We start from the raw sequence: 27,908 nt of genomic DNA, 5'->3' as shown, positions 1-27,908 counted from the left end.
AAGTGACTGATATTTATAGTGTTAAGGGTCATCACATGACTCATGTCAGCGCTGCAGAATACATTGAAGTCTATGAAGTGACGTCACACCAAAGTGTTTTTCACACACGTTTTTGTTTCACCAGTAATGTCTTTGAGATACTAAGCAACAAGAAATATTTAAAAACTGTCCAAATTTGTGAAGAAACATTGAATGTCTCCAAATTTCTTTTAATTAAATATTACCTTATTGTTTATGAATATCAGAGACCCCAGTTATTGAACTCATTTAAATTCACCAAGGAAACGCTTCGACCTAAACTTAAACGATTCCTTTTATTACTTTCTGCTTTTCTCTCTCTTCCAAATACATGTTTTCAATGTTTATTGTGAACACCTCCTGCTTTTTTAAGTGGCAAACTGAAAAAAAATCACCCCTCTGTGACGCTTTCTGCAGCTCTTGTCATGTGGAGGGCGATGCGGCGCTTGACGCTGGGTTCAGCCTCCAGAATCAAATTAAAACTGACACGAGAAGTCGTCTGTCCAAGTCAAAGACACAAAATCTAATGACAATCACCTCAGCATCAGTGTCTCTTGATGCATTTGATTACGTACAGGCGAGCGCCCAGTTTAAGTCGATGCGGACGAGGAGGAAGGTTTGAGTGGTCGATTGAGTTCTGTTCAGTTAATTTCTTACGTGTTTTGTTCATATTTTAATCATATTTGTTTTTTTGTAATACTGTGTTGTTCTTCTGTCAAGTTATTGAAAAGGAAAAATATTGACGATGGTTAGACTATGTGGGATAGTGGTGTGCCATACAATGTTTTAGTCATAAAAAGTGTGCCGTGGCTGAAAAAAGGTTGGGAAACACTGCTTTAAATGTTTAGTGTTTCATTATAAAATCATTTTTTATAGTCCTTTGACTAATATTTCCAAATTTAATATGAACAATAAATAAATGAATAAACACTACCACACATGCTACATAATTAAAGAAAGGCAATGTTTAATAGATTTTTGGAAAGATCATAATATTTACATTTAAAAAATACTTGATTGTTGTCAATCTATATAGCATGTGTAATACACAGATTCAAAAAGTGGAGAAACAAATCCCAGAAAACCAAACTTGACAAAGAGAAGGGAAGACTGCCCCCTATTGACTAGGAGAAAAATCAACAGAAGAGGAAAGTAATTTACTGACAATAAAAGCTCATTTTTTCGTTGACTTAGAAACAATACTGGTTAATTTCTTCAAACAAGACCAAATAAAGAGAAAATGCTATACACCATACATAAAGGAAAATGATGCACAGATAAATATGTATATGATGCTGTAAAAGTCTATTGCAAAAGAAGGACAGGTGCAAAAGCTTCTATTTCACACTGATTTGTAAGTCATACCACCAAATTCACTGAATTTCAGACTTCTAGTTAGCAAATGCTGTTATTCAGTCCAACTGTGTAAGAACATTTACATCTCAGATGTGATGTGTGGATCCTCTAGCATTAGATTGTGTTCTATTGCTGACCGCACTGAGACTATATTGCCTTCAGGAGAGTAATATTCTGCTCAGATTTTGTCTTTGCAGACTACATCATGTTTATTAGGAGTTAAAGTATTAGATCTGTGTTATTATGCCCAGTTGAAGTATTTAGTACGCATTCAGTTACACTGTCACATGAGAAGCTATGTAGAATAGTGGCTCCTACAGGCTCCCATAGATTCTCTTGATGACATCACCTTCATCTTTGGCGATGATGCCCTTATCGATGTACGCATCCACCTGTTGGTCCATGAAGTCCCGCAGCTTGGAGAGATCGTAATCTTACATGCACAAACAGAGAGAACAACACATGAGAACTAATGAATATAAGGCCTTTTCCCACCTACAGTCCCAGTACTTGTCCTTTAATAATTTTCTAGATAAGAACTCTAATGAGGAACGGTGGAGACTTTTCCTCTTTTGCATTCCGACTCACAGAAGTACCCTCGAAATGACGTCATCTATCGACCATTTTTCTTGTGACATTATCAGCACATGTGATACAATAGCAACAACACAACAGAGGACGGGATCAGAGTTACACTTTTGTTAGGACTGTTTTACAGGAGCTTTGGCTGCATCTGAAAATGGAGGCAGCTGCCTATTCAGTTACAAACGACAGTGTTTTTGGATGAATGGAACTATAAAGAAAACGGGTTTCAAAAGCACCTTATTTTGTCCTACCTCCTTATACAGCCCCCTGAAGGTAGCATTTTCCCATTTTCGGATGCAGTCTGTGTCTTCAGGTTACAGTTTAAACTGGACACGAGAGCAGTGCGAGTGATGCTACATCTTGAAGTGAGAGGAGAGGAGAGGGGAGGCAGCCAGACTACCACGCATCACACGCTGAACTCAGCGGATAACATGCTGAAAGCACTATATACCTATTATGTTCTATATAGTCATACAGTACAAACAGCATACTTTGTTGGTTTTGTTTTATTTCTGTTGAGGTAACTGAAAAATAGTAGCAGGCTAGCAGCTAGTTGTTTACTAATGGTAGCTGTGCACTCCTCTCCTTTCTCAGTGCTTTGTGTATCATGAGTTTTGACCAATTACAGGCTGTAGCACCTCCCAAAGTTTCCCACAGTCCCTGTATGCCCCCAAAGTACCTACTCCAGATTAGGAGCTAAAAATCCCCCAGAAATGTCTCAGAGAAACTATAGTTCCCTAGGTGCGAAAGCAACGAATAGTCCTGAGGGAAAGTTCCTAAAACAGGCTTTAGTACCTGCAGTGGGAAAGGGCCTATAGACACTCAACTAAACTCACTTATATGTGATGCATAATCCCATACATAATAATATACAGAGTAATCTGGGATAAATGTCACATGTTGTTTGTTTTCTATCTACACATGCCGCTGTTGTTTACATTACACTACATGGAAGGCCAATGGATCTATTACTTTGTGTATGTGTGTGGCTGTATTCAGAAGGGAATACTAGAATACTACTGTCAATCATCAATGAAACATTTGTACTGAATTAATTACATAAAATGCTGATTAATTTGTCAAATATATGTACACTAATGAATGCTTGTGTGTCTATTTTATCTAATAAATCTCTTCCTTAAACAAGTGTTGCTGGATTTATCCTCTTTGATTGTACTTTGTCTTCTCCATGCACCTTATTATTACACTACATATTATTTGAAATCATCATTGAGTGGTTAAAATAGCTTCTTTTATCGATCTCATGTGAATACTATTCATATAAAGAGGCATATAGTAATTAATAACAAATTTTAATGTAACATTGGTTAATATATGTAGTCTGTTGTCAGGACAGTGTGCTTCACATTTAAAAGCTACTTTAAACGCAGGCCTCAGAAGCATGGCTGCTGTCCGTATGTTCCCCTTCTACCTCTCACTTGATATTGTGTCAATGTAGTGACACTGGGGATCGCTCTTGATAGACCCAAACACCTATATTCTTTTGAGAAAAGGCCAATGAGAATTGGTGAGTGGAATTTGCATGCCACTCCCACAGACATACAGAAAGGAGAAGGAATGCCCACTCTCATTCAGATTTTTTCGTCGGAGCCGAGCGGTTGTACTATCAGTGAGCTGAATACTATTTCATCTCTTAAGAAGCGTCTGCTGGGAGGAAAATCTTTTGTTCCCTCCTCTTTTTTGTTCGCCGCAGCCCAAATTGTCAAAAAAAGAGTGGTTTCCTCACTCCTTGGGTCATGTAATTGGTGTTTACGACCACTGTTGTCACGGCGACCAGACACCGAGCACTCGCAGCCAGGACCCCGCGAATGTGGTCCCCCCATTCGCACGCCCAGCTACGCCATGCCTAGGGCCAACCGGTTGTGACGAGTCTCGAGGATGACCTAAGAGTTCCTCCACCTCAGTCGCTCACCTGTACTATGCCGGATATGCAGAGCAAGGTAAGTGCTTCAAGGCTCCCCTCAGCGCAGCGACCTCGGGACGAAGCAATGCTCCTTGACGTGGCGTCACCTGCTCCTCCCCGCCACGAGGCCCCACCTCCAGGTAAGTCAGACGTGATCTGCCCTTTAGTGCCCCAATCCCAGACCTTGGAGGTGGGTTGCGGCCAATCTTGGACCTGCGAGTTCTGAACCGGGCCTTACACAGACTCCCGTTCAAGATGCAGAAACACATTTTGATGTACGTCCGACATCGAGATTGGTCCGTGGTGGTAGACCTGAAGGATGCGTACTCGGTTTTACCTCGACATAGACCCTTCCTATGCCTTCGGCCACTCCCTGTCCCCTTGCATCTTCACGAAAGTCGCAGAGGCAGCTCTTGCCCCATTAAGGGATATGGGCATCTACATACTCAACTACCTTGACGACTGGCTGATTCTAGCACACTCAGACCTGGTGCACAGGCATCTCAGCCGTCTAGGGCTTTGGGTCAACTGGGAAAAGAGCAAGCTCTCCCCAGTTCAGAGCATAAACTTTCTCGGCATGGAGTAGTCTCTGTCTCAATGATAGCGTGCCTCACAAGGGAGCGTGCGCAGTTGGTGCTGAACAGCGAAGAGGACAGCAGTTCCACTGAAACACTTTCAGAGGCTCCTGGGGCATATGGGTTTCTCGGCCGTGGTCATGCCACTCGGTTTGATGCATATGAGACAGATTCAGCACAGCACCTTGGACAGACCTCATGTTTTTGCAGGCAGGAGTTCCACTACAGCAGGTGTCCAGACGTGTCGTGGTCACCACAGACACCTCCAAGTTGGGCTGGGGCACCGTGTGCAACAGGCACACAGCCCCTGCTTCCTGGACAGGACCGCGACTGGGTTGGCACATCAACTGCCTAGAGTGGCCCCCCGTGGCCCCATACTGGCCCACCCAGTCTTGGTTCATCATGCTCCTTGCGACAGCACCTCCCTGGAAGATTCCCCTGATGAAGGACCATCTTTCTCCAGCAGTGGCAGACACGATCACTCAAGCCAGAGCTCCTTCTACGAGGCAGCTTTATGCCCTGAAGTGCCACTTGTTGGGGAATTGGTGTTCTTCCCGATCCGAAGACACCCAGAGATAAGGGTCAGTGCTTTCCTTCCGGCAGGAGAGGCTGAAGGGGCAGCTGTCCACCTCCACCTTGAAGGTATATGTAGCTGCTATAGTGGCTCACCATGACGCAGTGGATGGTAAGGCCCTAGGGAAGCACGAGGTGCCCGGAAGCTGAATCCTCCCAGGCCACGCCTCTTCCCCTCGTTGGATCTCTCCATGGTCCTCCTGGGCCTTCGGGGAGCCCTCTTTAACCCACTAGAGTTAGATGAGCTGAAAGCCCTCTCCTTGAAGATGGCCCTCCTGATTGCGCTCACCTCCATCAAGAGGATTGGGGACCTGCAAGTGTTTTTGTGGCTGGAGTTCGGTCCGGCAGATACTCACGTGATCCAGTTACCCTGGCCGGGCTATGTGCCCAAGGTTCCCACGACCCCCTTCAGGGATCAGGTAGTGAGCCTGCAAGTGCTGCCCTGGGAGGAGACAGAACCAACCCTGTGGTTGCTGTGTCTGGTGCGTGCCTTGCAGACCTACTTGGATCACATGCAGAGCTTTAGATGCTCTGAGCAGCTCTTTGTCTGTCTCCAAACAGAGGCTTGCCCACTGACTCATGGATGCCATCGCTCTGGAATACCAGGCCCAGGCCATGCCCACCCCTTTGGGAATACAAGCACACTCTACTAGGAGTGTGGCATCCTCGTGGGCACTGGCCTATGGCACCTTTCTAGCAGACATCAGCAGAGCAGGAGCTCCTCCCTTGCCCTGTGGCTCATCAATTTGGGGGAGGAGTTCGCAGCTAGACCCACTACAGGTACTAATATGCCCTGTACTGGGATAGGTGCTCCACAGGTGCCTATTACTCAGGTAACTCCCTGTGATGTATATGTATTTTCCGCGGTACATTCTCCCTATCAGCAGACCCGCGTCTCCCTTGGGCAGAGCCCTCTCAGCCCCGGAAGGCGTGTTTTTAGGGCTCCTCCCCTTTGAGGCAGGACCTATCAATGCGTCCATTCCATGTGCAGCTGGTGAGCCCATGTGTTGTATTGTCACATGCTAAACTCCCCTTTTAGGCAGGATGTTGACTCCATGGGGTCTTTTCCCCCTGAAATAATAGGAACGGATAAAAACACCTTCCCCGATACATATAATACTCACAAACGTAGAGAGAAAAGGCCACGGCTGGCCTGGCTAGTTATGTTGCCCCCCCTCAGGAATGTGAGGAATTACATGACGTCTTTTTGGGGTGTTGGGGGAGGTTACGTACAGACTGATACACCTGCTACTACGCACGCAGCAGCTTGCTTGCACCTGCATCAGCAGTTCAAGTAACACAGTTTAGATGTTGTGCCGTTTTTCTATAGGGACCCCTAGTGTCACTATATTGACACAATGTCAAGTGAGTGACAGAAGGGGAACATCTTGGTTACTGTCGTAACCTCCGTTCCCTGATGGAGGGAACGAGACACTGTGTCCCTCTTGCCACAACGCTGTACTAGCCGCTGAAATGGCCGGACCTTGTCTCGGCTACTCAGCACAAAACCTGAATGAGAGTGGGCATTCCTTCTCCTTTTATACCCGTATATCCTGGGGAGTGGAAAAATCTTTTCACAAAAGACTAGTGGTGTTCGGGGCTCTCAAAAGCGACCCCTAATGGCACTACATGGACACAAATTCTCATTCTCTCCAACAGGGAATGGAGGTTGCAACAGTAACCAATATGTTTGCAAACAGAATACTGCTGCTCGACTATTTCCACTGTCTCTCTAGCTCAGTGCGAAGGATGAAGAAAACATTCACAGGGAGTGTTTTGGAGCCTAAGTATTAAACTTTGGAATTGTTGGCACAGCATTATTTTGTGTGGGTTGCTAAAGTTGCTAGGTATCAGAAGAGCATTTGTGTTTGGCATGTTTGTGTGCGTGGGCTCTGGCAAAATCAATACTGTAGCTGCTAAGAGACCAACAGCCTCTACCTACACTTCTGACCATTAAATATGAAAAAGAATGATGTGTTAATGACTCTCACTATGTTTATATCTATGATCATAATGACCACTGTGACTCATAGAGGAGAGTTTATTTAATATGAGATGAATATGGCTGAAAGACAGATCTCTAATTTGACTCATTCTGCTGACAGCTGTAGGTCAAGGCATTGCACTGGGATAAATGAAAATTCTGGCATAATTTATTCAACATCATGTATCAAACTCGTTTAACTTTCTTTCTGTCATGGAAAATGTTAGCCTCACTATTCACTTTCGTTGCATTTTTTCCCATAATGAAAGTGAATGTGACAAAGACTGAATACTCTGCCTAAAATCTCCTTTTTAAATTCCATGTCATAAAGGAAGTCATATGGGTTTGGAAGAATATGAGTAAATGAAGACTCTTTATTTTTTGGGTTAAATGTTTGTTTAAGTGCGCAAATATATTTGGGGCAACTGTATTTGTCATGTTGCTTTTACTCAAAATGGTAGTAAAAAGGCTCAGTAAATACATCTATGAAAGCAAATCTAGCTTCAAATTGTTTTCGAATCGATATTAATTCCAATGCTAATTGCCTTGCCATTATACACTCCCTGCGCACTTTAGTAGGAACACTATGGTCCTAATAAAGTGCCAGACATGGTCTTCTTCTGCTGTAGCACATCCGCCTCAAGGTTCGATGTGTTGTGCATTCTGAGATGTATTCTGCTCACTACAATTGTTGTTATTTGAGTGTTCAGTGAGTATATGTCTATACTATAACAGACTGCTGCTAGTGAATCTGTTTGGAATATGAACAATAGAACAATAGTTCTCAACACAAAATATGCTCTAATTTGAAGAGATGTTCACATATTGGCTGAATAACACATACAGTTGCCCAGTGTCATGCTGGCAGGTATGAAGAGAGAAAAACACAGATCTTTTGTGTGAAACACAGCACTTGAATCACTGTAATGAAGCCAAGCTCATCAAACCAATGCATATTCATGAGCTCTCTCACCCACGCTTATTTTAATTGCAAATTAAGGAACAGAAAAGACTCTTTAATTTGACTGTTCTTCTCCATCTTTCCACTGAATTGAGTTGAACCTTTCTTTAAAAACACCCTCAGACAGGGCTAGGAGAAAGAGAGAGACAGATTAACATGAAGTACTGGATAGTCCCTGAGAAATGTAGTCAATAGTATTAATGATAGACTGATACTATGTCAATGAATAAATATTTTTGTCAAAGTAAATATTGTTATTTTATTAAATATCAGCAACTGGTGATTGTATCATTTGCCATCTTTAAATTGTATTATGTGTATATCGCCATTATATCTGCAGTTGGTCACCCTGCTCAGCAATGGATAACATCAATGACATCGATCATTGGAAAATCCATAATGGCCGAACACTAAACACAGAACATGTTTTACAGTTTTTCTCAGTCGCTTTGGTGCATTTCTCACATCACTATTTACATTTGCACAACAGTTAGTTCAACCTCCAGAACATTTAGTCATTTGTGCACATCATAGTAGCAGTTTCTCATTCCTTCCAACAAATTGCGAATGCTTTTGGACATGCATCAACTGCTTTCATACAACTCTCTGCTGTTCTATAACATTATCACTTGCTTATGTCATGTCAGTCAAAATGAACTATACTTGTGAATGCTGAATAGTCATTCCATATAAAACTAATAGTCCTCATTTCATTGCTTGAGTCATTACATACAAAAATGTTGAACTAGTTGTCAAAATCTGTCAAGCAAATAAAATTAAAAAAATTAAATCTTTTTTTCCTGAAAATATCTCCTAAATTGAACAATTTCTCTCAGGTGAATCTTTCACTGATGAGAAGGGGTGTGTGACGTATTAGTTGCAACCAATGATAAGCCACTTCTATACAATCACTGTCAGAGCTGAATCCCATAAACCCCCACTTTACAAGCATATATGAACCAAGCAGGACATAGTGTGTACCATTTCTACAATACTGTGACACATAAATGGAAGGTCAGCCTCGTGGAAGAGGGGTGAGGGTGCGGGGAGGAAGAGGAAGGGGACAAACCACTGTAACCACTGTAAATTCAATTATTCAAACATTTCGTCGGGAGAACAGGTGTGTATAAATGGACAGTAATTCAGCACTAAACAATCTGCACTGCACTACTGTCATTGTGTCATACATGAAGCTTGCAGTGGGACAATAACTTGTCACTGTACATTTTACATTTAGACGTACAGCTTTAATGTATCACACATTTAGTGTATTGTAGTGTTACAGTAAAGATTTGCCATATTTACTGTAATTTTACTCTGCACCACACAGGATTGCAAGACAACCTCGCAGAGGTGGAAGAGGGCCCCTTTTTACTCCGCAACAAGAGGAAGCCATTTGTGCAATGGTGATTGCAAACAATGCCATAAGGTTGAGAGAGATACAAAGTGCTGTTATAGAGGATGACAACGTCTTTGGGAATATTGAATCTGTTTCAGTCGCTACAATTGACAGAGTGCTTAGGAGGAATGAAATGCGCATGAAACAGTTGTACAATGTGCCATTTGAACGGAACAGCGACAGAGTGAAGGAGATCCGTCACCAGTATGTACAGGTAAAACATGTATGTGTTCTATGCATATACTGTAATGTTCAGTGCTGTAAACTGTTTACTTTGTGTAGTATCATGCACTAACTACACTTACATGACAGTTCTGTGTATGTGTATTCACAGTGCATACTGTACAATATGTTGTCCAAAATGCATTATGTTACACAGGAAAAGTTGTTATAGTTTTTCTCACTCCCTCTTCTGTAATAAAGCATGTACTGGAGCTGGAGGCCAGGGAACCGCTGCACACATTCATATACCTTGATGAGGCAGGTTTCAATCTGGCAAAAGGTAGAAGACGTGGAAGGAATCGCATTGGACAGAGAGCAACCATTGATGTCCCAGGCCAACGAGGAGGAAATATTACTATGTGTGCAGCCATCTCAGAAAACGGCGTCCTCACCCATATCCCCCGTCTTGGTCCATACAACACACAACATCTGCTGACTTTTTTAGACGCTCTTTACAGGGACATAATCCCTGAGAATGAGAGGGGTCTAACTGGAGACCATCTGAGCAAGCATGTTGTTGTTTGGGATAATGTGCGTTTTCACCACTCAGATCTCGTCAGACAGTGGTTTGCAGCACATGATAGGATGCTGGTGGAATATCTCCCTCCCTACTCACCATTCCTAAATCCAATAGAGGAGTTTTTCTCTTCCTGGAGGTGGAAGGTATATGACCGTCATCCACATACCCAAATGGCCCTGCTAGTGGCCATGGATGCAGCATGTGATGACATCACAGCAGAGTCCTGCAGAGGGTGGATTCGCCACTCGAGAAGATACTTTCCTCGCTGCATTGCAAGAGATGATATTCGCTGTGATGTAGATGAAATTATGTGGCCAGACAGAGAGGAACGTCTGGATGTGCATGAATGATTACAGTACTATGTATGTTCAGTTCCAATATGTACTGCAATATTGTTTACAGTTGTGCACAGCTCTACCCAAAGGGAGTTTATGTTTGTTGTAAATAAGGGTGTATTTTTTCTTTGGCACAATGCTGTGAACAAATTAGAATTGCAAAGAAGTAACAATGTGAAACATACATATTCAGTGTCTTGTACTCAGTTATCTCACTAAATACAGTAATGTGTAACTTTACTGTATTTTTCAAATGGCTGTGCAAATAGTATATAGTGCTGTCTTGAGCATTTTCAGGTAGTGTCACCAAGATCTGACTTTTTGCATTGGAAAACATTTACAGAGTAAACTGTCATAATGAAAACATGACAAAGCCATTTGACTATCTTGTTCATAAACAATGGTGTCAGGACTTTTCATCTTGACCACACGGACACTTTCATTGACATGAATACTTGCTTTTGAGGAATGAGCTATCCATTTTGAGCAAGTGACACGCTTTTGCAGGTTATCAACTAGGTTTTGCAGTTTGAACTAATTGTTTTGAGAACTGCATTAACTGTTGTGCAAATGTAAATAGTGGTGTGAGAAATGCACCAAAGCGACTGAGAAAAACTGTAAGTTCTCTTGCAATACTTTTCAGGTCTCTAAGCGGCTGTAAAGCTGAGAGGTAATATATGGTCCAGTGTTGTTATATCTGATGAATATTTACCTTCTTTGTTGCCATCCTTGTGTTTTTTCAGCCATTCAATATTCTTCCTTATTGCATCCAGATAACTCTCTGACTTCCCTGGATGACCTGATAGATAGATAGATAGATAGATAGATAGATAGATGGATGGATGGATAGATTTATTGATTGATTGATTCAACTAGGGTTATTCCATGTCAAATCTACCAAATTTCAGAAATGTATCTACCAAATTTCTTTGTTCCTCAATATTTTGCTAAAACATAAAGAGGTGAATTCATGAATGAATGTAGCGATTAAATATTTTGTTGACACCATCAACCAAGCCACACATGGTTCCATTTTGGATATGCCATTTTGGTTATTTGGTTATTTTTAAACGGTCGATTGCTTCCTGTTTCTTTGGTAATAAAAGAAGGTAATTATTATAATGTAAATGTCAAAGAATCAATAAAACTCTCCCTGAACTGGGACTCTCATTCACTGCTGTTAGTACACTATAAGTATATTGTAGAGATGTCTAGAATCTGCTTGTATGCTGCAGAGACTCCCAATGAGTCTCACGCTCACTCTTTCACTAAAAACACACACACTGCAGTCTGGGCAGGTGTTCATCATGGATATTAAGGTTATTGCAGAAGTTGCAGAATGAGACATTGGTTACAGAAGTGGAGGGATACACATAACCACAATTCAGAGTTTAATTCACAATTTCATAAAGGCTTATCAATGTACAGGATGTAGTAACACTGCACTAACTGTCACGTCAGCACAGAACCCCACTAAACACAGCTTGATGAGCAGAATATCTGGAAGAGGCTTTTTAAAGTTATTTCAAACCATAAAGAGTTGAATCAGATGAAAGCATGTACAGGTCACTTTTCATCCTCATCTTACACATATTGCACTAAACAGATTTTTGTCCAATCAAATGCTCTCTTGAAGGCAACCGACAAGCAACTAGGAAATCACGCTTCGTGGCTGTGACATAATTAAAGCCTGTACTGGCTATTTTAATAACAAAGGGACTTGTCCAGTTAATTCCTTTAACGAAAGAGACTCCGATACGCTAACTAGTTACGCAGCCCTGTGCGGTCAGCATCCAAGTTCTTAGAGGTAAAAATGGAATTCAGCCACGCGAGATGGAGCAATAACAGGTCTGTGATGCCCTCAGATGCCCAGGGCTGCACAAGCCACAATGGGTGGATCTGCATGTGTTTAAACCACTGAACCCCACTTGTGATCGAAACTGGGGATTGCAATTTCCATTAAACAATAAATTCCTAGTAAGCATGCATCATAAGCTTGCATTGATTAACTTCCTGTGCTTTATAAACACCGTTCATCACTTCTACCGGTTGGATGGTTTAGTGCAGTCCTCTGATTGGCCCCTCCTTGGCGGTGCGCTGAGAAAACGATCAAATTTGACTATGTACAGGAAGTAATGTGCTTAATTGTCATGAAAATAATGCAAATGCAAGACAATCTGAATGGTTCTAAACATAGGCTTAATTGTCTTTATACAAAATATAAGTTCTTATTTATTTATTTATTTTGATTTGGGGGTGAAATTTGACTTGGATATATGTTCTTTACAAGTTTGATGAGATTCACCGAAACATCATGTTGAAGATGTGAAGAGATGATACAGGATTATAGTTTATACTCACTGATCTCTGTTGCAGTCTGGATGTCCTTGGTTGAGTCTTTTAGAGACTCGTTCTGCTGCATTTTGGCAGCCCCTGCTTTAGTGTTGTCATCATCATCCAATGCTTTTCCTGGAAATTGGGAACAATGAAAAAAACAACATTAAAGTGAGTCTTCAGTGAGTGACTTGCAGTTTACACTGTTGTGATCTGGGATGGTTTATGGGTGTGGTGGGGGTGCACAGGGTGATGCTTTACCTGTAGGGGGCATAATGCTGAGGGGACCCAGAGGTTTGCCCAGCTTGTTCTTGGTCTGTAAGGCAATCATTGCATCCAGGTTTTCTGTGAGGAAAACAAAACAAAAAATTTTATATACTGTATAATTCTCCTATTTAGCCTACATAATGAAATTACTTATTTGTTCACTCCTGTTTTAGTCTTTTTCATTAAAGTGATCATATAATGAGAAATAAAATTGTATCTTTTTCTTATTTTAGGGGATTTTCTCCAAATTTGGAATGCCCAATTCCCAATTTGCTTTTAAGTCCTCATTGTCACGTAGTGACTCACCTCAATCCGGGTGGCAGAGGACGAATCCCAGCTGCCTACGCATCTGAGACCGCTAACCCACGCATCTTATCACGTGGCTTGTTGAGCGTGTTGCCACGGAAACATAACGCGTGTAGAGGCTTCACGCCATTCAACGCGGCATCCATGCTCAACTCACCACACGCCCCACCGAGAACGAACCACATTATAGTGACCACGAGGAGGTTGCCCCATGTGACTCTACCCTCCCTAGCCAATTTGGTTGCTTAGGAGACCTGGAGTCACTCAGCACACCCTGGGATTCAAACTAGCGAACTAGTGAACTCCAGGGGTGGTAGCCAGCGTCTTTACCACTGAGCTTCCCAGGCCCAAATTTGATTTTTGAAGTTAAAGAGTCATTGACTAATAAGGTTGTCCCAGGTGACAAAAATTTGAAATCTTTTAAGAATCAAGTTTAAAACAGATGTCAAGTTCATAGAAATGTAATCTTTGTGTCCATGTTGGTTTCACACACTCACTTAGCACTTTAATGGGAACACAACAGTACTAAAAATTGCCCCGCGTGGTCTTCTGCTGTTGTAGCCAATTCACCTCAAGGTTCGACATGTTGTAGATTCTGATATGATATTCTGCTCACTACAATTGTACAGAGTGGTTATCTGAGTTACTGTAGACTTTGTCAGTTCGAACCAGTCTGTACATTCTCTGTTGACCTCTCTCATCAACAAGGCGTTTCCGTCCACAGAAGAACAAAAAATGGTGCCCTGTTTCTTCTAGATGTGGTTGAAATTTATTCTAAGCACAAACTCAACATGTCAAGCAGAATTATCTGTTATTTTAATGTATTACATGTATTAAAGGAGCTTCAGATGTTCGTGCTTTTCATCTGTGTTGATATCAGACACACTAAAGAAGATCCGTGAAGCTCTCGTAACTGTGTATCCACTTTTTAAAATGATCTGAACGAATGGTTATTTCCTTTTAAAGCTGCTTGTAAATGGTAAAGTAAAAAAAAAACACTTGTTTTAGGGCAGCGGTTGATTGACAGGTGGTGGCGTGTCATACCAGGTGGAAACGGGGTCTAAGATTCGAGCCCAGACATGAATAATAGACACATGAGATCAAAGTGATTGCTTCAGAAAATCGGCTTTTCATGTCGTATTTGATTTAAGGACACTATCGGTTTGGTTTATGTTTAGGGTAAAGAATGTCTGTTTTGTTCACCTCTCATAAGAACACTATTGGTCAGATTTAGGTTTAGGTTAAAGTTTTTGATAAGGGAGGTATGCTTTACTCATTAATCCTCCATCTAACATTCACCTTAAAAACCTTGTGTGATAACAACACCATTTCACTTGCTTTTGTGCCCCTTTTGAAGCAATTTCACTGGGAACCATGTAAAAGCATGTAAATTAGTTTTGCCTTAATGTTGCATTTTTTAATAGCACATCACAAAGTTATGAGGGTCAAAAGGGGTCCTCTCTGTTAGTTAATAAAAAATGTTTTGTTATTTTTTTCATATGACAACAAAATTGCAACCTATATGTTGGTTACACCACCTGACTTTGATTTGGTAGAACTGTTTTTTCCAAATATTCATAAAATTTTAAAACAAATTTATTTTATTTTATTTTATAAATAATATGGGAAATATTATTAATTACTTCTCATGTCAACATTTCTTTTTTAAGACATTCAGCTTTTAATGAGACTTTAATTGATTTATTTTATACCATCTCGGATGGTTACACCACATGACATTTTTTACTTTAAGCTGCGAAGACAATATAAAAATGACTTTGAACTCAGTAATTGAAAACATATTCATCATAGTAGAGGTGTATTCAAGTCAGTGTTGTGTGAATTAAACTAAAACTCAATTATGTTTGTTAGTAAAAAAACAGCTTGACAAGCATTATTCATGTACATTTTATCTCAGAAAAAAAAGAAAATGAGAAGAAAATGTATAATATCACCACTTTATTTTAAAAAAATAATAAACAACATGTAGTTGAAATGGCATATTGCGACTTAACCTACAGCTGTGGAAGTAATGTTTATTTTTAACAGCCTCATTAGAACAAAAGAGGTTTCATTAGTTTATGATTATAACCTCTGTCAACAGAGAGCTGCTTTCAAGAGTACATATCTAGGGTTTGCATGTACCGTGGCGTGTACTTGTTAGATTTACACACTTGTGTGCCTTGGAGCTGTTTGCCATAGACAAACCCTGTCTGACTGTGGAAGATTAATCCAATGCAGGAGCTTCATCACATGTTTAAACCACAGCAGATCAATAAGCACTGTATCCTGGCAACACACCCTTCCATTCCATTTGATCTTTACAGCATTTTCATCATGTGGCACAGGTTGCCAGAGTAACCCTAGGGCAAGGCTGGACTGGTAATCTGGCATACCGGGCATTTTCCTGGTGGGCCGAGGCACTTTGGGGCCGATCAGGGACAGACTGGCCATCGGGGGAACTGATCGGCCACGAAACGGGCTGAATGGGCCGCGATAAGCTAAAATGAGCCATTGCATTATGCAGAACAGACCACAAAATGGCACCAGGATATGCAAAAAAGCACGTATCGTTCCCCCCGGACGAATCTCAGCTGCGTTAACCCACACATCTTATCACGTGGCTTGTTGAGCAGGTTGCCATGGAGACATAATGCACGTAGAGGCTTCACACCATCCAACGCGGCATCCATGCTCAACTCACCACATAGAACGAACCACATTATAGTGACCACGAGTAGGTTACCATGTGACTCTACCCTCCCTAGCAACCGGGCCAATTTGGTTGCTTAGGAGACCTGGCTGGAGTCACTCAGCAAACACTGGTATTCAAAACTCACAACATCAGGGGTGGTAGTCAGCATCAATACTTGCTGAGCTACACAGGGCCTGCTCAAACAACAATTTGAATAGCACACTGAGCGTGTCTGAAAATGTGCGGGAGAGAACATTGCCGCTGTTGCTTTCTGACAATGATAACTGCAACAAGCTATTTTATAAAGTGGTAGGCAGTGTTGGGTAACTTACTCAGAAAAAGTCATTCACAACAAAAAACTGTTATTATATTACTGATTACTTTTAAAAAAGTAATAACATTACAAATTACTTTTAAGTTACTTTCTAAACACTTAAAAGCTGTTGAAATGTCAACAATAATGTCTATATTTCCTCCTTGTTCGCTGTGTTGTAAGGGCGCACACTCAGCAGTCACAAAATGCAAATATGTGTACATATTAATGTAATACAAGTATTAAATGTATTCTACATATATAGTATTACTTTAGAAATATTTGTAACCCAAGAAAAGTAATTAAAAGTAATAAACATGATTGAAAGTGTAATTTAATTTAATTTAATGTAATTTAAAATGTAATGCGCTAAACTATTTTTGTACTAAAAAGTAATTAGATTACAGTTAATTAATACTGTGTATTTAGATTGCACTCAACACTGGTGGTAGGGACAAAAGTGGATGTGGGAAAAAATAATGACTCTTAAAATCAGAATACATTCAACACTAGCCAAACACACATGCATATTTAACATGTAAGACATTCAGCTGCTGTGTCTCGCTCTGTCTCTTTCATAGGGCTTTATTTTAGGATGATTGTCTTTTAAATGAAGCATCTGCTAAATGACGATTAATCAATCTCTCTGTTTAGGTGACAGGACAGGTGATCATTCTTACCAGAGACATTATAACATTGTATCCTAACCAGTGTTAATCAATAATTTGTAGTGGATTACTTTTTGAGAACTTGCCCAAAACTGGTCCAAACTAGGCACACATTTCCAGCGATAAGTAACCTGTCTGTTTACCCTAAAAGCAAAAATGCTGCTTGGCACAATCATGTCCAATCAGAACATATTTCAAGTTTAATTTACAGTTATGGATTTTGGACCAATGAGATTTTAATGTAGACAGCTACACAGCACAACGCTAAGAAATATAAACCAACATAACGTCCTGTCGCTTTTTTTGGCAGGTTAGGACAAAATATCAAATTTACATGGGAAAGATTTATTACTGGTTCGGACACAATGTAAGGACAAAAAGACTGGCCATACACTTTCTTAAACAAGGACTTTGGTCTTACCCAGATAAGAAACTCCTTCTTCTGGTGTAATGGTTCCATATTTAACCATCATCTTCACAAAGTCGATCAACGTCTTCATGATGGTGATCAGGGTCTCTCTCTCCTCTTTATCTTGCTCTGTGATATGAGATGAAATTAATGTCTTACATCAACCAATGGAGCTAGATGTTTTACCTGAGTTGATGCTCTTGAGCAATCTGTAGAAGTGTGTGTGTTGTGTTGTGGTTGAGTTGTATTGGTATGCATTGCGTACCTGAGTCGAGGCTCTTGAGGAGTCTGTAGAAGTTTGGGAAGAACTGAAGATCCTGTAGTCCATCTTCAGGGTTCAGCTCGTTCCTATCATTCCCGTCACTCACATCGTCCCATGAATCATCAGCCCTAACAGTGTCATCTCTGCGCTCCTTCTCCTGCTCTTCAGCACCGTTATCTTGATCACCAGCATCCTCAACCTCTTCATCATATCGACGGCTGGGTCTATCTTCGTCATCCTGAGGGGAACAATATGAGCAAGCAGTGAGAAATATCAGAAAAAACTCTGAAAGACTATACAGAAATATTGTAAATACAAAATTGCCAATTTCCAAATTCTTGTGAGTTGCCTTGGTGTCTACTCTCTATATAGACAGCTAAATTCTAAAGGCTCTGATACATTCACACCAAAGTTCTTCATTATTTCCTCTGAGATAGGAAGAAGTTCGAAACACCTGAGCAACACTACACAGTGTGCAAACGTTCGGAAACCAGCCATGCTGCTGAGGCCTGTGATTAAAGTAGCTTTTAAATATGAGGCACACACTGTCCTGACAACAGGCTACATGTAAAACATTAACCAATGTTACATTAAAATGTGTTACTAATTACGACATGCCTCATTCTATTAATAGAATCCACATTAGATCAATAAAAGAAGCTATTTTAACCACTCGACAAATATTTAAAATAATGTTTTATGTGCAGTTGATAATGTCTAATTGTTTACATTCTGGTTCATGGCGCTAATGCTAATGCTAACACACTATGTGTGGCCATGATATGCAATGGTTACCATCTGTTATTGTATTTTATGATGCATTTTGGGAAAAGAATCCACATATGATCATGAAAAAGTTTTTTTATTCTTTTCTTTTAAAGAATGACATTGACACTATACTGCAAAGATTGATGTATTAAAGGGTGATACTCTGCACTCCAGTGTGTTCATGTTAACTGATCTTAACAGAGCAGAGAAATGAACCGTTAAAAGATGTTGGGATCAAAAGTAGGTGGAGCAGTATGGTGCCAATGGCAGTAAGGTGTTTAACAGTTGGTACAAAATTATCCTGAACATTTTTCTGGCAAGCTTTTGAAGCAGCATCAAACTCAAAAACATGTTATTTTTGGTCAGATTTTGGCTACGGGCAAATAAATCTGGTTATATTTTCAAACTGTGTTTTTGTTTTTCGAAAGCTCTCCGTCCACAGTGGTATTTTAAAGCATTTTCCAAAAGTTGCTCGTTCACACTGAAACGTTTGAAACCTCTTAAATCCCCTCACTGCGCATTCTAAAAATCGCTTTTCCTTGTACGGTCTGAAACACAATTGTCCTCGCAATTCTGAGAATACTTCCCATCACCATTGAAGGAATGTATTGTGAAGGTTGTATAAAGTAACATTTATCTTTAACAACACTTTCAAAATGAATAACAGGAACAACAATGTTGCTACATCATGGACATCCATTTGTAAAGTTTTGGGTCACATGACAATAAATACATCATCTTTTTTAGATATCTCTGTTTCCCCTGTCCACACTACAACGTGAAGACGCCGTTTTCAAATGTATCCACTTGGGAGAACGTTTTTGAAAAGTTTTCAGTGTCTAAAACGAGTCTCAGTGTGGACTTGAGGCCAAAACGTAGAGAAAAAGATGCGATTTCAAACGAAATTGTATTCGTGTGGATGTGACCTTTGTTCAAAATTACCAGCCACATGTTCTTTCTTTGATTCCACTAGAAGTATATTGCTGCCTTAAGGCAGCATCCTAACTGAAATGGTACATAATTAGTGACTCAGTGAATTGTCTTCATAGTCATTCATACACTAAACAGTCACTCGCATGACCCATCTAATGCTTAGTTGTGACCTTAGCACTTAGCATATTGCTATGCTAATGATACAATTCTCTAATGATCACAAATTTTGCACATAAATAAATTGGGTGAAATGCAGCATTTTTAATTAGATGGAACTACTATTTATCTTCTATTGACACTTCACAGTAATGAATACTAAATGCTTGGTATTCTTTGTGAAATTTCACTAAGCTTGGCGCAATGCATTCTAAGATTGCCTTATCTGTCTAGGATAAAGATTTGATGCCTAAATCCTAATATATTGAATGACTTGGTTTCTACGAAGAGGTACGACTTTTATTCCCATAGTGACCAACCAATAAACAAACTGAAATTTGAAATTCAGATAAAGGAACCGTCTGTGAACAAATGTGTTTACTTATTCCACATTTGTTTATGCAATACAAATGACTGATGTATGTCAACAACCTGTAATAAACTTCCCTTGTCTTTCCAAACCCGATGTTCTCTTTATTCTGTGGATCAAAAAAGTTATATTCCTATTAAAATCATGGTTTAGTTTAGGCTTTACACTTTATGGTTAGGTTTAGGTTTTTTAGGTCAATTTTTGGCTAGATGGGCAGCTCATTAGGTTTTGGATCAGAGCATTGGACAAAGATATTCACTCACTCGTACCATATTGCTCTGTGTGTCTTTAGCTGCATTTATGGGGTAGTCCATACTCAGGTCTCCAATAATATTTTCTTTGGCGTTTTTGGTTACTAGATCCTGCAGGGCTTCCGCAACTTCATACTCCAGCGTCTCTGCCTGGCTATTTGTGATCTGATGAACACAACAATAGAATATTACTCTCGCAAGAACAATCAATTCAAATAGGGATTATAATATGACAGACTATTTTCCATGCTTTCCGTGACATGCCAATTAAACTGAAAAGTGTTTCCCTAGAGCAGTTAATACATTATGGATGATGTTTAGTTCACAGCTCATCAATATAGCAGTTATGAGATTCAGCAATGTGCTTGCAGGTTTATATTATGTAAGCTGAATCTTACCAGTCAAATCTGAAATGTTAATGAAAAAGTGAATCTCTTACTAGGCCAAGCTTGAGCAGTTTGGACACAATCCTATCAAACACTCCTCTGTCATCCTCTTCATAGATTTTGTTTGCGATTTTCTGTACGATGTCCTGAGCTGTCAGCGGGGACCCGTCCAGCTGCCGAAAGCTTTCAGGATCATCTGAAACAAAAAAACATTAACATTTTCACTAAACTCAGCAGAATTAAATTCAAATTATCTCATTAATTCAATGAACTCATAAAAATTGAATACTAACAAACTCTTTGGACTTTTTTTTACTTTCTTTCTTTTGGCATTTTCTGCACAGTTTTGGGGGGAACTTAACAAAATGTTCTAAAACAGACCCAAGAGAACAACATTCTTATCGATATCTGAAAGTATAATGTAATCAAATAAGCCAAGTATACACCCCTGACTGCAAGATTAATTATTCATAGAAATTTAGAACAGAGCGTGTTCATTTTAAATGTAAATATCATCAAAAATGTGACCATGTTTTTGTTTTGTTTTTTACTTTTAGGAGTATACTACCATTTACAGTAGAAGGCCTCAAAGCTAACGCACATGGACTAAAATCCAAACAAAATCTTGAAGTCATGTCATGAGGAATCAAATTTTCCTTGATATGTGGACATACTGTATAAGAGGTCATTCTACTATAAAAACATACTGTACATTCTAGAACTCCAAACTTAATCCCAATGCAATAAAAGCATTTATTGAAACCAAGCTGAAAAAACTTTTTTGTTCTCTATTTCTGTGACTGCCATTCCTAACTAGGGGGCCCATTAATTCATGATCGCCTCTACAGTGAAAAAACATCAACGTCTTCTTAACATCATTGCATTATTGGCCCCGCCCACTGCTGTTCAGATTGTTCACATAGAGAGAGCAGGACAAACAGGCCTAGTGTGGCCTAACTATTTCTGAACACCAAAGGGGACTCATCTGGACCATTTTGAATATTTTTTGTATATAAACATGCTTTACACAGACGTCTTTGTCCGCTGTTATGATTCTGGAGAGGCTTTTAAAAGACGCTGTGTCAAGTTACAACTTGAAAAGGAGAAGCCATTCAGTTTAATTCAGCTGCTGTGCCTCTTGTTGTTTTGAGCACTACTGCTCAACAAACTGTTCTTTCGCTCATCTGTGCTATTTTTAATTGCTGATGTTATGTAAACACACACCAGATGGGCATCTTTGACTGCCAAAACAGTGCCAACAATTGCATTCTGAGATGCTAGTCTTCTCACCACAATTGTACAGAGCAGTTATCTGAGTTATCGTAGACTTTGTCAGTTCGAACCAGTTTGGCCATTCTCTTGATCTCTCTCATCAACAAGGCATTTACATCCACAGAACTGCTGCTCACTGGATGTTTTTTGTTTTTGATCATACCATGCTCCAAATCACTGAAATCAAATTTTTCCCCATTCTGATAGTTGATGTGAACATTAACTGAAGCTCCTGACCTGTATCTGCATGATTTTATACACTGCACTGCTGTCACACGATTGGCTGATCAGATAATCACATGGATGATTGTTGGTGTCAGAAGGGATGGTTTGAGTATTTCTGTAAAAAACAATTCTCCTGTTTTTCTCCCAATTTGGAATGTCCAACTCCTAGTTTTTGCTCTAAGTCCTCGTGGTGGTTTATTGACTCTCCTCAATCCGGGTGGCGGAGAACGAATCTCACCTGCCTCCACGTCTGAGACGTCAATCCACGCAACTTATCACATGGCTCGTTGAGCGCGTTACCACAGAGACATAGCCTGTGTGGAGGCCCACGGCCTCCATCGCGGCATCTACGCACATCTCACTACTGAGAGCGAACCACATTATAGCAATCACGAGGACGTTACCCTGTGACTCTACCCTCCCTAGCAACCGGTCCAATTTGGTTGCTTAGGAGATCTGGCTGGAGTCACTCAGCACACCCTGGGATTCTAACTCACGAACTCCAGGGGTGGTAGCAGCGTCTTTACCCAGGCAGGTGGTTTTAATTTTGTGGCTGATCAGTGTATGTCAGGCATATGAGGAATAATTTGAAAGCTTAGAATGTGAACTTTTCATAAATAACCATCACTTCTGCATGTATGCTACTTAAAATGACAAAATAAGGCCTCAAAACATTTGGGTTGAAAATTAGCACACTTTAGAGGTAATGGGGTAGAAAATAAAAGTTCTGCAAGTCATCAAATACAAACGTCACTTTTATTCTGTGATAACTGATGTGGTAAGCCCAAATAGCCAAATATTTTATATCTGCTTTTACCTTAGTACGTTTTTAAAAAATGTGACATTTTTTCTTTGTCTGTGAACTTGCATGTCTGAATAATCCAATGTTATATGAGGGTGGTGCTTGAACTGAAAATTAGACTGAATGTCTATGGACGAGCACATCTGTGAAGGCTAAAATGCGTTAGAGTGCACCTATATTTCAGATCTATATATTGTATATAAAAAAGTTCTTTTCTAGTGATTACTGCCAACTAGTGGAATAAAATGAGACATCTGTGGTCAATGTTTGCTAAGTTTTTCAACTTTTTTATAAAAAATTAAAAATATTAAAATTGTGTTAATATTTAGTATAGATCATTTTTAGGTTTTTAGAGCTGTTGTATACTAATTAAGAATTTAATGAAATTTTAATGGTTTTCAATACGGGTCAAAAATGACCTGAAGGAAAAAAGTAGGGCTCAGTACCTCAAGACAATAGGAGGGTTAAAAAAAAATGTTGCAGGAAAATCAAGACTCAGTAGGAGTAGAATGTGTGAAACAGAGATGTGACTGTTATATCTGGAACTTGCCAGCAATTCTTGTCTGTCTGTTGTTGTTATTCCAGTAACAGTGAAATCGCACAAAAACACCTCCTGCTCCACAGTATCCACTCGCTCGCCTGTGCCATTATCTACCTCAGAGATCCACATCCACTGCTCCAATAGCTTCCTGTAATCTCTCCATCTCACTGAAACATGACACTGATCAATTTTCTGATGCTCACTTTGACAGAGAGAGAGACACAGTCAGAGGTCTTTGCTGGTCAGAGTGCTTTTATAAAAAGTCAGCCCTAAAATGTAAATATGATTTCAATTTGAAAAGCAAAAAGCTTTTCATTCTGAAATCTGTGATTTTGTGACATCACAACAGTGAATCCTTTAACACATGACCACTCACTATTCCATGAGTAAGTGTTGTTACTCATTTCACATGCATTGAGGTTAGCCAATCACAACAGAGAACATTTGCATAAAACAAGCCCTGATTCATTTTAAGTTTCAGAGCGAATGTGAGAAATGTAAGACTAAATTAAGATTATTAATGGTGCAAAACACCTTGACAAACCTTATTATGGAGAAAAAAAAATACTAATAAACAATTAAGACATGATCCCTTTAAAGTGACATTCTTTGTTTCTTTCGTGTGTGTTTAAACAAAATGACGAGCTGTTATTTGGTTAGGAGGATTTCTTAATGTGGGTGTTGGTGTGTTGGGATGACTGCACTGCTCTAAGTGACATCCTGTACAGCAGCCTGTAGAGGGATAATCCCCTCTCTGTCGATCTACAAAATGTCTCCTGTTGACCTATGGTGTCTGCCACCTGTTCCTGAATTAAAGATCACATACGAAGGGAGTCATATGAAGGGAGTAGCACTCTCTCATTGGTTTTGACATGTTACACATATCACTTTTTCATGAGGTTACCCATTTTACCACTTGGAATCCAAATTTCCTTACACATACAGTACATCCATTAAGACTAGAAAACAAAGGTTATGTTTGGAAACCAACTTATATAATTATATAATGTACCACATTCATTGTATACTGCCTAGTAATTTTTTGTAAATATAGTAGTAAGTTAAACAGTAGCCATTGTGCAACAACAAACATTTGAAAAAGTAGTATGCTACGTTGTTATCACATTATCACACCTAACTGCGTTTCGCGTTTAATTTAGTGAGTGCAGCCCAACTGTTTTTGAACTAAACAGTTATTTCACATTTTTTATTCATTTTGTGTAAAATGTTGTAAATTAATTAACTATTAAGTCTAACAATTAATCAGTCTAATCTTTTAGCAATCACAATTTATCACATATTTATACATATTTACTAAGAAAGGCCCCAAAAGTAAGATAATTTAGTACAAATAATTAAACAAACTATACATATTATATATAAGAAATATTTTAATTTAGATAATTAAAATACATTAAAGCATATGTACATATCTTGTTGCAGTAGGCATGTAAAGCATTTAGACAATACAAAAAGTGTCTTTAAAAGTCAAATATTGTTTGTTTTTTCCATATCATTGAACCTACTTTGATCTGTGCTGTCTTTAATTGTTGGTCTATGTACTTATGTGTTAGACTGATGCTTTTGAAATGTCTCACTTTGTTTGTGCTGCATCTCACAAGTTTCCAGCATCTCTACTCATAAGCGCTATGTTTTAAAACGCTGTGTCAAGTTAAGCGTAGCATGAAATGTTGAAAAACATGTCTCGAGATCCCTGCATTCTATTGTGCTTGTCCAGCTCTATATGAGTGCAAAAGCGCTTCTATAAAAGGCTGTGCTTCCTGCTCTCGTTGGTTTGATGAGGCGTTTTGCCTGTATAACTGGAGTAGTGCTGACTGCCCTCTACTGCCACAGAATCGCAAAAACATCAAGGTGGAACATCAAGCTTGAATTGCTCAGATGATAAGAACATTCCTTATTACAGAATTTGCATGGGTCGGGGGAATTAATAATTGCGTACATTTTTTAATGCGTTATTTTTCAGAAAATGTATTGCACTAAATGAACTGCATTAAATCGACAGCCCTAATTATGTTGGTATCCCGTACATAGCCGGCATCTTGCTGTATTTTGGCGGGATGGCAGTTGTAGCTCTCACCTTGGTATTTGTAGTCCATTCCATTCTTAGTTGAGTCGTAGTCATCAGCTAGTCTTCTGTTCTTGGTCGAGTCGGCATCATCAGCACCGTTTCGCTCATCTGCAGAATCTGAGATGGGAGTCTCGTTGTTCGACTCTTTGGACTTCTCAGCCAGAGACTTGAGAAAAGTGATGTCATCGTCTTCTGAGTTTGACTCTGCCTCAGCTGGTGCTGTTGGCTTGGGTTCTGGATGGATGGACAGCAAAGTGAGCCAATGGGCAACTTTCTAATACTTGTAAGGGGAAGCTATTGATTACTTTAAAGCATTTTGACAGCTCTGATTTGACTATATCTCACCTGTCTTCTTGTTGCTGTCGGCTTCTGCAATCTGTTGAAGAAATAAAACATGAAATCTTAGGTTTTTTTATGTATTGTTATTATTATTATTATTATTATTGTTCCTTATATTGTGGAGTTCAAGAATCTGCTTGTGAAAATAATTCTATTTAGCATTTTCCAAATAAATATCGTATCCATCACAAATTATTTAATGAGCATTACAATTTAAATTAAGAAGTAAAGGGGCCCGAGTAACTCAAGGTGAAAATCAAGGGTGTGCTGAGTGACTCCAGTCAGGCTTCCTAAGCAATCAATTGGCCGATTGCTAGGGAGGGTAGTGTCACATGGGGTAACGGAATTGTGGTCGCTATAATGTGGTCCTTGCTCTTGTTGGGGCGCATGGTGAGTTGAGCGTGGATGCTGTGGAGAATAGCGTGAGCCTCCACATGCGCTAGGTCTCTGCAGTAAAGTGCTCAACAAGCCACGTGATAAGGTGCACGGATTGATGGTCTCAGATGTGGAAGTAACTGAGAGTCATCCTCCACCACCCGGATTGAAGCGAGTCACTACGCCACCACGAGGACTTAGAGCACATTGGGAATTGGGCATTCCAAATTAGGGAGAAAAAAGAGAGAAAATCCCCCCCATACTTTATACTATAAAACTTTAAATTATATGGACTTTTGAACTCCATTGTATTTTTACTCTCTTGCAAGCAAGCAGAAACTACGATAGATACTATGTGTGACGGTGAACGTATATTCATCTTTAAAATAACATGTTCATGCTAATAACAATCATTCAACATTTCTGAAATCACACCTGCTGTTCTAATGGCTTCTCCTCTGTCAGCTCTCGGTTGAACATGCTCTTATCTGAAAAGGGAAAGAAAACACACATTCAATTAAAGCAAAGGTCGCTGATCAGTCATTGCTGACCTTAATACACCAGCGTCTCTGGATAACAGAAACACCAATGACCAGAATGGCAACTGTATTGAAGAAAAGATATTTAGTTTCATGACAGTACAGCCTGAGATTAGTATTGATTATTAGTTACATTGTAACTACACTGTAAAGACATTGTAACAACATAAAAGTTTTTAAAAGTTTTTTTTCCAATACATTTCAGCATTGATTTGAAGCATTTGTCACCCCGCATTACAAACGACAACTTTTACCCTATATAAATGTTTGTTTGTTTGTTTGCTTGCTTGCTTTATTAAGTAAGCCTTCATTTCCTTTACTTTTTGTAAATGTGGTTGTTTGGATCTTTGATGCATTCAGTTGCAATCCCAATAGTCCAAGTGAAGCTGGCTTCCAAATAATCGGATTACAGGGACAAAAGATGAAACGAGAAACAGCGCTTAGAGCTTCCTATGGAATAATCGGTGAGAAAAACAACAAAATAAAGCAGCTCCAATTCACAAAACAGATTTCAGGCTATTTGGCAAAACATTTGAACGGTGACATGGAGCCATTTCCAAATCAATTCGGTTTTATTTCGCGTCATGCGTCCTCTATGTACTTCATGAAATCAGAATAACTGTACATATAGATTATTATATTAAATATCAGACTCAGGCGCGCTGGTTATGCGGTATAACTCACCAGCAGGTCCAGCAGGTGTGGGAAATGCATTGATGTGCGATATTATTACAGCCAAAACCTGAACCACGACCACAAACCCCACACGTTTCGACACCATCCTTGAACTGCTTTCCGATATATTATGAAGCTTCGGTTATCCAGGAGACGCGTTCCTGGTTCTGTGTTTTTATCTGTTATTGTTATTTTCTGCTTTGTAGATGGTGCGCGCTCTCCAGCGCCTCTCGGTCTCGCGGATTTACTTCAGCGGGAGCTGTTAAATCCCTGCAGTGCTGAAATCAGGTCGCTGGCTATAATTAAAACAACATAAGCTGATGGGAACTCCCCGTTTGCACCTCTCTCTATAACGGGCTCTGCCTCCAGCAGCAGCTCATGGATGGAAGAGGAAGAAGAGGAGGAGGATAGTTCATCCGCCCATGTGCGTCACTCCGAACAACCTGCGTCACCTCTTCAATTCATTCAACAGCAAGAGCTG

The 27,908-nt window shown here is 39.8% G+C and overlaps 1 protein-coding gene across 3 annotated transcripts; it reads right to left on the bottom strand.

Annotated features, from left to right (window-relative positions):
- Positions 1 to 818: 818 nt before the first annotated feature.
- Positions 819 to 27,801, bottom strand: LOC127661338 (secretogranin-3-like). Of its 3 annotated transcripts, none has more exons than XM_052151974.1 (12): positions 27,437 to 27,801; positions 26,649 to 26,701; positions 25,845 to 25,875; positions 25,509 to 25,733; positions 20,624 to 20,766; positions 20,197 to 20,349; positions 17,710 to 17,944; positions 17,457 to 17,573; positions 13,048 to 13,131; positions 12,814 to 12,921; positions 11,165 to 11,251; positions 819 to 8,105 (listed from the first exon to the last, which is right to left on the bottom strand). In XM_052151974.1, exons 1-12 carry the CDS (start codon positions 27,531 to 27,533, stop codon positions 8,032 to 8,034), a joined length of 1,407 nt encoding a protein of 468 aa, XP_052007934.1. In that variant the 5' UTR covers positions 27,534 to 27,801; the 3' UTR covers positions 819 to 8,031. The 3 variants fall into 3 exon arrangements, with proteins under 3 accessions (XP_052007934.1, XP_052007932.1, XP_052007933.1); XM_052151972.1 differs by having other exon boundaries at positions 958 to 1,807; XM_052151973.1 differs by having other exon boundaries at positions 958 to 1,807; positions 20,203 to 20,349.
- Positions 27,802 to 27,908: the final 107 nt, after the last annotated feature.

Source organism: Xyrauchen texanus, chromosome 21, assembly GCF_025860055.1.
Source record: "Xyrauchen texanus isolate HMW12.3.18 chromosome 21, RBS_HiC_50CHRs, whole genome shotgun sequence".
NCBI lineage: Eukaryota > Metazoa > Chordata > Actinopteri > Cypriniformes > Catostomidae > Xyrauchen > Xyrauchen texanus.
The sequence above is the reverse complement of the archived record's forward strand: the minus strand, read 5'-3'. Positions and strand labels throughout refer to the sequence as shown.